Below are 10,072 nucleotides of genomic sequence, written 5' to 3'. Positions count from 1 at the left end.
TCCCACCGAACCTACTCCTGCCGGGTTCTCCATTGAGGTTACAAAACAAAAACAGCACAGAGCTGAAACTGGAGGCCGACTCAGGCACTGACGTCTCTACCAGGGTTATTTACGTTGTGGGCCCCCACCCCCGCCCCCGCCCTTCGCTTTTAAGTGATGGGGAAAGTCACTGCGGCATGTGACAGTGACAGTTCGTTTACTTAAAAGCCACAGGACACACGCGAAAACTAGACCCAGAGGAGAGGGCTGGGAGGGGGCATGCGTTGCTTGAAATCAGCCAAGCAGCATTCGGTCTTTTGAAAGGTTAATTTCATCAAGGAACTCGTGTTGGAGTCTTCCTCTCAACCAAAATAAACCGGATCATGTGTTTACTCAATGACTAGTTTGTCTGAAATACCCGATGGTAAAAGGGGGTCCCCTAGCAGGGTTTAAGTCTTAAAAGTAGACTTTTTATCGAAACAGACGAGCAGCCCAGGCGTGGGTCACCTCCTTTCCATGAAGGCGGCAGCTGCCCAGGTCCAAGGGTGCGAGTGTCGGGCCGAGCGGCAGCGGGACGGGCGCGCGCCCGTCCCCAGGCACAGACTTTTAAAGAGCATGTGAGCATGACAAGTGTCCGTCGCAACGTGTTAGATTTCGAAACTGCCTAGCGACCCAGTCCGGAACTCGCAGCTTTAGCCCGGGGGTACAGTCATCCGTCTCGGGTGTCTGTGTCTCATCCTACCCTCCCCCCTCACACTGTGGCTGTAGGAGGAAGAGCCCCGGGAGGAGAAGGGTGCGACGCGCCGCGCCCGCGTGTCAATGGCAGCCGCACATTCTGGAAGAAGTTGGTTCTTGTCCCGAATACTTTTCCTACGGTGCCCCGCCCCTTGAATCAGAAGCGGCTGTCTTCTCCCGCGGCTGCAGTCGGGACGGTGGAGTGCGGGGCAGCTGTCAAAAACGAAAGCGGGGGGCCTTTTCTTCCCTGGGGTAGAGGAGGGGAAGAAGGGGGTGGCCTGATTTCCATCTGTTGCAATTTCCTAACCAAACACATTCTCGTTAGCCCCGGGAAGAAAGGCCCAAAGGAGAAACCCGGATACTCGGCTGGTGTGGCCGCGACCAGCGAGGGATGCGGGAGGTGTGCACGCAGCAGGGACGGAGGCTCGGTTTCTGGGCTCTGGCACCCCCACGAGGAACGGGTGACGGCGGCGCTCGGGGCGCCGAGTGAGGCGGCGCGGCGAGGCCCGAGTGCCGTCCCAGGGGCTGGAAGGTGCGGGGGAGGGGCGGAGAAGCGGCGGGGCGGGCGGGGGACGGGGCGGGCGGTTGGGGGCGGAGGCAGGACCTCCTGTACCTTCCCTCCTCGCCTCTCTTAATCTGACAGCGCCGAGGTGCGCGGAGCAGGAGCAGGGAACAAAGGAGCGGCTGGGGAGGGGAGTGAGTTGGGCGAGGGAGAGTCCCCGGCTGGCTGCCAGAAGATCCCGGCAGGAGGAAGCCCAAGTGTCACTTGAATTCCACCCAAGAAGCGGGCGCCTGGGATCCGAGCGCCTCGTGTAGCAATAACTACTGGAGCGAGTTCTGCAAGTTACCGGAAAGTCCGCTGGGAAGGAGGACAGCCGCTTGCCCCCTACCCCTCCGCTCCTGAGCCTTCCGAGACCCCAGTAGTGTCTTGCGCTGGAAGGACAACTCGAGAATGAAAAGCAAGAAAGGTAAGTTCCGCGGGCTGTCGCCCCGTGGGCGCGAGTCCCGGGAAAACGTGCTCGCCGGGCCGCGCCGGGCTTCGGGCGAGAGCGACTTGTTGGACTTCCCAGCCCCAGGGCTCTCCGCCTCCAACCGCGGCCGCGCTCTTTGTTGAGGCTGCGTCTGAAATGGCAGTTGTTTTCCCTCTAGACACAACATGAGGGGCTGTTGTGGAGAGACGTACCTCTCCATGCTGCTGGCACAGTGTCAAGAAACACGCTCACCGCCTTGTTTGTGCGACTCCCAAGTTTCATTGTTCAGCCGACACCCCACGCTTCGCTGAGACGCCTTGTGGCTTCTCGCTGGTTCTCGCAGGCTGGGGTTGTGGGCTCCGTTCGAGGGGTGCCCCCGCCCCGCTTTTCCCGTAGCGACCTGGGGGGCGGCCGGGAGCGCCTTTGTCTGAAAGTTGGGCTCGGACTCTAGGGCCTCGGCTCCCTGCGAGCTGAGCCCGGGCATTCTTTTCTCGGGGGATGAGTTGTTTTCACAATCGAAGGAATGCTGCTCAGGCCCCTACATCGCCCTCGGGGATCGGAAACTTTGGAAAGGTAGAGTGAAAAATTAACGGCCTCCCAAAGTTTTCCCACGAAGAATCTAGGGCAACATGCAGCGTTTAGGACTGAGGGCAGGCAGCTTAAAGCAGCATGCAAGTCAGAATGAGTCCAAGTGTGACAAGCAGGCTTGGTTGTAAGTGCAAAGAGTGAGTCTGTCATTGTTTCCACGAAACGTTGCCGTCAGCCTAGTTTAAAAACAAAATACACAGGGGGAAAAAACCCCTGCCACCACGGAAGGTCAAAGAGTGCTGTTAGTTAGCTCCCGCTTGAAGTGAACTTTTGAGTCCCTGACGCGGAGGTACCTCGAATGTTCCGTCGTGGGCCACAGTTGCCTTTTCTGTTGTGATTTATGTTAAGTGGTTCAAAACAGAAGTTAATCACTCTGGGAAGCCAGCGCGGGGGAGGGGGCGCGCTGCTGCGCACGCGCAGGAGCGCCCCATAGTTTTTGTAACTCCACATTCTTTCAGACTCCTCTCACGGATACAGTTAAAACAATAAAGTTAGAGTGGGGCAGCCTCAAACACTAGACGATTACTAAGGCCCGTTTTCACCCTGAGGTGCCGATGTTTTGATTATGGGCTGGTGACTTTGAAACACGCCTCATCTCATGCTTTCCCAGAGGGAGTGAAATTAAATGTCAAAAGCTGGGGTTCTTGTAGTGGTTAGTAGTAGGACGTCCTACTGACCCCCTTCCAAGGGGCAGAGTGAGAACACGGGGCCTAGAGTTTTGAGGGTATAGCTGGGCTCCCGGAGCACCCTGGATGGCCCCTGGAAGGCCCTGTCTACTCGTGAAGATTGACAGGTCTAGATCTCGGCTGGAGGGCGTTCTTCCTGGGATAAGTTGTGGGAAGGATGTTTTTGAATAGTGGTGATTGTGAGTTCAGTGCAAAGCTAGGCTTCCGCCGGTATGGACTCCCCCTCATTGTCGGGCTCTGGTGTGAGAAGCGTTGATTAGCATTCCCAGTCCCCCACCCCCACCTATAAAAGCGTTCCCGGGTCCTTACCCCACCACCACCAGGCCTTTGGGTACCTTGCCATGGGGCCCTCCCAGGTACCCCCAGCACTCTCAGGTACACCCCCCTGGCGTACCTCGCCGATCCCTCGGCACTCTAGGGTACCTATCCGTCCCCTCCCCGAGCAATTTTGGGTATTCCCTCACACCCCAATTGTCCCTCGTCCCTTCCACGGCACTCCCAGGCACTCGGGAACCCCTCTCTCTGTTGCCTCTCCCAGCCCCCCACCCCCGGACTATTTCCGCTTGTTCCCGCCGCGCCCCCCCCGCCCCCCCCCCCCCCGTCATGTCCTTTTCCTCTCCCCTCTTCAGAGGAACCAGGCTGGGCCCCCGCTGGCCACTGGATGGGAATACTTGGGGTCAGCAGCCCAGGGCGCGCCAGGTCGCCGACTCAAGGAAACAAGAGGGGAAACTTTACAACTGGTGTGGAGCCAGTGCTGGGAAGCAGACAGCCGGGTTTGATCGGTTTCTTTCCCTTTGTAGGTTTTCTTGGTAAATCTTATGGGGGTGGGCAGGCTCCTCCAGAATGTAGAGATTCACGGCAGCGTGTCTAGTTTCTTGTAATCTGAAACTCTTGAGGTCCTGGTTGTGCTAACTCGTACTGTTGGAGGGGCCGAGTTCAGTGGGGGCCGAGGAACTCGCCAGCAGAACAAAAGCTGGCTGGCCGTCCTCCCTCTCGGACTCCTCCCTCCAGGCCTCCTAGGTCCCCCTCCCCACCGCCTCACCTCCCCACCTTGGTGGGGCCAGCTTTCCGTGTGCTCGCTTAAGGACTCCGGAAGAAGTCTGTCCCGCCTGGCTTGTGAGGTTAGACTATTTTATCGAAGTCTCTGAACATCTTTTCAAGTTTTCTTGAAAACAAAAGAACCTTAAACTCTATCGCAGAGCCCGGGATTTAGGAAGGCTGGCCTGTGATAAGTGTCTCGTCTTAGAAAGCTGAGGATGCCAAAAAAAATCTCCCCAAATGGCTTTAAGCCAAGTAGAAAGAAGGGTCGTCCAGGAAAATCCCCGAAGTCTTTTTGTTCATCATTCCTGACAGTATGGAATTCTTACTTTACAATTGTTCTGTGGCAGCAACCCACCAAGCACACCTTGAATTTAGTGATTCCTGTCACTTCTGAGATACTCTCATCTCAGAAAGGATGTTTGTCAGGTTAGGTTTGCTTTTTCCTAATTGTGTACTTAAACTTTTCCTTCCACTTTTCTCTTTCTCTTTCTCTCTCTCTTTTTTTTTTTTAGAGCGAGAAACATGGATTTGTTATTCCACTTATTTATGCGTCCATTTGTTGATTCCTATATGTGCCCTGACCGGGGATGGAGCCTGCAACATTGACTTATCCAGAGGAGCTGTGACCAACTGAGCTCCCTTGCCAGGGATTCCTTCGATTATTCTTATTTCTAGATTCTTTTTTAGACTCACCTAAATTTACAACCACTATCTCTCTAGCTCTCGCACTCCCAGTTTCTATTCAGAAAAGAAAAGATTGCTTTTTACAGTTGTGGGACCATAGGCTTTTAGCTTTCTGTACATTTCCTTGTCTATGTGAACGGAGTAAAGGAGGCTTGTGATTCCCTACACCCCTCCCCCCAACCACATTTTTTTTTTTAAGTGTAAGCAGAAAGCAGGACTTTGGAAACAAGTCGTAACCGGGAAACTTTTCAAAAGCTCTGTTACAATAGGAAATGAGTAACGTGGAAAAGTCTTTTTGTTTTTCCAAGTTGAGCCGCAATCCGGAGGGAGAGTTTTAATGAAAATAGTCCTGACAGCAGCAAACGTGGTTTGTTGCAGTGAAATATCAGCTGCTGTAGCCAAGAAACTGAAGTCTTAACTTCCTGTTACTTCAGCTTTTGTGCACATATTGGAAATATTTGTAAAGAGGTCCAGAGGCCTGGCATTCATTTATTTAAATGAACTGAGAACAGAGTAAAGTCACAGCGCAACTTGGTGTTGTTTAACTGAAACCTGCTTTTGTGTGTCACTAACCTATTCTGAAAGATCAGCCTTCTTGTCAAACTTAAGCAGATCAAAGTGCAGGCTGCAGGGTTTTGTTTATTTGTTTGTTTTAAACTCTTTGTCATTATCAACTTACAGTTGAACTCAATGAGCAAATTTTCACACTTTAAAAAAATTTTTAAAAGGGAGAGTGGGTAACAGCCTTGAGAAGAATGTCTGGCTTTTCAGACATTGAGGAGTTTAAACAAGATTTATTTTAGTCATTCAATTATTAAAAGATTGATTTTAAAAGCTAGATTTCTTTGCAAATGTAAAACAAACTCATTTATAATTTATTAAGGTTTTTTTATAAATAGCTCTCCACCCAAATTTCAATGTGGGTTTTGAATTTTTCTGATATTCTCGACAGTGAAAGGAGTTTTGGTTTAAAATGTACCTTTTTTTTTTAAGCAGTTTAATAAAAGCTTCTGTGAAGGGAACCGTTAAATACAGAGGGGTTAACATTTACAATTGCTGTGTGGTTTATTGATGGCTATTTACTAAGCCTGAAGCTAAAGTGAATTTGCAAGACCATCGTGCTCTTTTGTTAGAACTTGATTCACTTTGTCTTCTGAAGTTTCTGTCTTTTCAGTGGACACTCCCTCCAGTACCTTCTGCCCCCTGCAGTCCAAAACTAACCCTGTGTCACCAAGTAAAGTCAGACTCAATTAACTGGGAAGATACCTCATCAACAAATCTTTGAATGTGTAGTTTTTTCAGTTTCATTGTGCTAAAAGCCTTTAAAAGGATGGTTTAAAAAAAAAACCCTCAGAAGTCCATTGAATGGTTTATCACTTGAGAAATATTCTGTTTTTATTTCCTGTTCAGGTAAACCACTCAAAGTTTGTGTCAACAAAGTTAAGAATGCATACCTTTATCTTTTCGTTCATATAGAAAACAGGCAGGCACAGGGCAGGCATGCCTCATTTCACTATGCTCCACTTTATTGTGCTTCACGGATAGTGTGATTATTACTAGTTGAACCTCTGTGGCAACCCTGCAGTATGCAGATCAGCACAATTTTTCCAACAGCATTCATTCACTTTGTGTTTCTCTGTCAGATTTTGGGAATTCTCACACTATTTCAAGCTTTTTCATTATTATAATTGTTATGGTGACATGTGATCAGTGATTTTTGATGCCACTATTATAATTGTTTGGGGGCATCATGAACCATGCTGTGTGAGACTGAAAACTTAATAAATGTGTGTTCTGATTGCTCAAAAAAAGAATGCATACCTTTAAATTTTGTGTTATTTTAATTAATTTTCTTTATGTAGAAATACTGGTATGTTCAAGCATGTGATAGTTTATAATTTGTTTATATTTTTAAGATTTTAAGTTGTGTTAAACAAAGAGAATGTATTTCTTCAGTCACCAAGACTTGCCTGTGTCCTTTTGCAGAGGGGGAGGGTTAAAAGCAGTTATTTAAATATTTTAAAGTTCTAAATTATGTTTAAATGTCTAAAAGGGCCAGGTCTGAATTTTTGTTGAACCAGTGTATGTGTGATTTGAATATCCTTTATGGTTTGTGAATTCTTAAAATTTCTGGTAGGATTAAAGTACTTAAGAGACAAAAGAGAGTTTCCTCTGGGGTTGCATATTCAGTTTTCTTTGTCTTGTAATAATTCAAGACAACTCTGCTTATTGATATGTAGTATTCTCACTTCAGATTAATATGGCAGTTGAAGTTTGTGGAAATTAAAATTTTTATTCAGTTTAGGCATCTTTATTCTCTTACTAAAGTACTAATAGGAAATACTTTTGTGTAACAACACTGAAAACTTCAGTGATTGTATTTAGTAAAGAATGACTAGTACTAGTTATTAAAAGCAAGTATCAAGTTTTGAACAAATGTAAATATCCATGAAAAAAAAGTGACCATGCAGTTAGCAGAAAATTTTGACATATATTTTATCTTTAGAATACTAACTGGGATAAGTGTATAATTTTCCCTCCTAATATCAGCAAAAAAAAAAAAAAAAAAGTATGAATCTTCCCTTTTATTTCAAAACTTCAGTAGAGAAAGAGGAAAAATAACATTTAAAATGTACAACAGGGTACTCAGTAGATTTATCCTAGACAGCAGTGACCTCAAAGAGCAGATTGGCAGATTGTTAGACACATTCCATCTGCTGTTGCACCTTTGCTGATACACAGGTGGCAAACCTATTATTCACTGTGGGTGGAGCTTTGTCTCTTGGACAAAATGAAAAACTTTTCTGAGTATCATTCCAAAGAAATGTGAAAAGTTAGGTGCTATAGAAAAGTGAATATGATTCTCAACCATCTGACAACTGGTGAAGAATCTAGAATGTGGTTTTAGTCAAATTATTCCTAATAATTTACATGTGCTCTTGGTAGTTCAGAACAGAAACTGGTCCCTCCTTGGGCTCCCAGTAGTTGAGAAATCATGTTTACACTGAATGGTCAAAAGAGATGTTTTGCAGTAGGTGCTCTGCTGATGAAAGCGGTTAATGGCTGGCCTTTGTCCTTTTCTAGGTGTTGTTGCAGCTTCCGGCAGTGAGACTGAGGATGATGACAGCATGGATATCCCCCTGGACCTTTCCTCTTCTGGCTCAGGCAAAAGAAGGCGAAGGGGCAACCTGCCCAAGGAATCTGTGCAGATTCTCCGTGATTGGCTGTATGAGCACCGATACAATGCCTATCCCTCAGAGCAAGAAAAAGCATTACTATCGCAACAAACACACCTATCTACACTACAGGTGAGGAAAAAGAACATGAGGTATATGCACACAGGTTTTGGGGTTTTTTTCCCTAAAGTCATTTTATAACATTCCTGTATGTCAAGTCATTAAGTGCTTCCCAACTCAAAAAAAAGAAAAAGGAGTATCTTGTAAACTTTTTAGTGCTGATAGTGCTAATAACTGGCTGTTTAGAGAAACAGAAACACTGGACAGTCATCTGTCAAATAACATTTTCCTTAATGCCTAAAAGAGCCTTGCTTTATGCAACAAACATAAAAAGGAGGTTAAATCTTACTCTATTACCCAGGAAACTGCTTTGATATTTAAACGAGGACAGACTTTAGTGAGGTAATTCATGTCTGTCTGTTGACACAGTGATTTGAACTGAGAAAAATCAGTAACTGGGGGGAGTGGCCCTTTTCATACAGGAAAGATTTTCCTGTAGTTGATTAACTTACATGTTGGGGCAGTAGGTGATCGGTTAATGTAGGGGGAAAGTTAAAAGGTAAACCTCCTGCCCTAAAATCATTTTTAGACAATTAAGAATTTATACTTTTTTCTTCCTCCTGAAAAGGTTTAAGGATGATAAGACAAAAAAAGGCATTTGTATTAGAAGGCGAGCAGGTTTAATGACAGGAAGCAGTTTTTTTCCTTGGCTGGGCTCAAATATTTTGGAATAACTGTAAGTTCCAGTAAGTTTTTTCATGCCTTCTTAGATGCAAAGAGAGATCAAGTAGGCATTTATGGATGGTTCTCAGAGTGTGCATGCCGAGTGTTAAAGCATACCTGTATAATTTCAGGTCTGTAACTGGTTCATCAACGCCCGCCGCAGGCTCCTCCCTGACATGCTAAGAAAGGATGGCAAAGATCCAAATCAATTCACAATTTCTCGCCGTGGGGCCAAGATTTCTGAAGCAAGCTCTGTGGAGTCAGCGATGGGCATCAAAAACTTCATGCCAACTCTAGAGGAGAGCCCGTTTCATTCCTGTACAGCGGGACCCAACCCAGCCCTAGGAAGGCCACCATCCCCTAAGCCATCATCTCCAGGATCAATTCTGGCTCGTCCTTCAGTAATCTGTCATACCACTGTGACTGCATTAAAAGATGTGCCTTTCTCTCTCTGTCAGCCAGTTGGTGTGGGACAAAACACAGATATACAGCAGATAGCAGCCAGCAACTTTATAGACACCTCGCTCGTGTACCCAGAGGACACATGTAAATCTGGACCAAGCACAAATACACAAAGTGGTCTTTTCAACACTCCTCCCCCTACTCCACCGGACCTCAATCAGGATTTTAGCGGATTTCAGCTTCTAGTGGATGTTGCACTCAAACGGGCTGCAGAAATGGAGCTTCAGGCAAAACTTACAGTGTAACCCTTTTCAAGCAAAACAGTTCTCACAAATGTTATGATTGCCGGGGTGATGGCAAGAGATTAATTGCATTATTTTATATATTTTTTTATTAATATTTGCACATGGGATTGCTAAAATGAAGCTTCCTGTTACTGAGATGTCTTCAATGGAATACAGTCATTCCAACAACTATAAACTAAAGCTACTGTAGAAACAAAAAGTTTTTTTTTTAATGTTTCTTGGTAGATTATTCATAATGTGAGAATGTTCCCAAAATCATGTGATTTTTTTTTTTTCTCCTCTTCCCTTTTTTTTTTTGTGTTGGTGTTTTTTTTCAGACTGTGCAATACTTAGAGAACCTATAGCATCTTCTCATTCCCATGTGGAACAGGATGCCCACATACTGTCTAATAAATTTTCAATTTTTTTTCAAACAAGTATAAATCTAGTTGATGCCTTTTTTCATGATATAATAAAGTATTTTCTTTAAAATGTACTGTACAACAGAGTGTTTTGTTGAGGGAGGTGCTTCTTAATAGTGAGTAGGAATATATATCACACCAATGAGAGGAAGTTGGGGGTTGGGTGGAGTGTGAGTTAAGGGGGTGTCACCAGCTCTTTGAAGAACTGAAGACAACAAGCCAGTATGTATAAACAGGATGTGTGATATTTATTCTTGATAGGCAAAAAGCTTTTCTTAAAATTGTACAGCAAATTGAAATGAGTCATTCCATCAGTGTTTA

At 45.8% G+C, this 10,072-nt stretch overlaps 1 protein-coding gene across 2 annotated transcripts; it reads left to right on the top strand.

The window, feature by feature from the left end:
* Window positions 1-722: 722 nt before the first annotated feature.
* Window positions 723-9,777, top strand: TGIF1 (TGFB induced factor homeobox 1). 2 transcript variants are annotated; one of them, XM_054583401.1, is made up of 5 exons: window positions 723-823; window positions 1,040-1,246; window positions 1,358-1,682; window positions 7,769-7,992; window positions 8,775-9,777. In XM_054583401.1, the coding sequence occupies exons 3-5, from the start codon at window positions 1,667-1,669 to the stop codon at window positions 9,348-9,350; spliced, it is 816 nt and encodes a 271-aa protein (XP_054439376.1). In that variant the 5' UTR covers window positions 723-823; window positions 1,040-1,246; window positions 1,358-1,666; the 3' UTR covers window positions 9,351-9,777. The 2 variants fall into 2 exon arrangements, with proteins under 2 accessions (XP_054439376.1, XP_054439375.1); XM_054583400.1 differs by lacking the exon at window positions 723-823 and having other exon boundaries at window positions 939-1,246.
* Window positions 9,778-10,072: the final 295 nt, after the last annotated feature.

Source organism: Pteronotus mesoamericanus, unplaced genomic scaffold (genome assembly GCF_021234165.1).
Source record: "Pteronotus mesoamericanus isolate MK-2021 breed Mesoamerican mustached bat unplaced genomic scaffold, CSHL_Meso_final contig_74, whole genome shotgun sequence".
NCBI lineage: Eukaryota > Metazoa > Chordata > Mammalia > Chiroptera > Mormoopidae > Pteronotus > Pteronotus mesoamericanus.
Note: the sequence above shows the minus strand (reverse complement) of the source record. Positions and strands in the feature narration are given on the sequence as shown.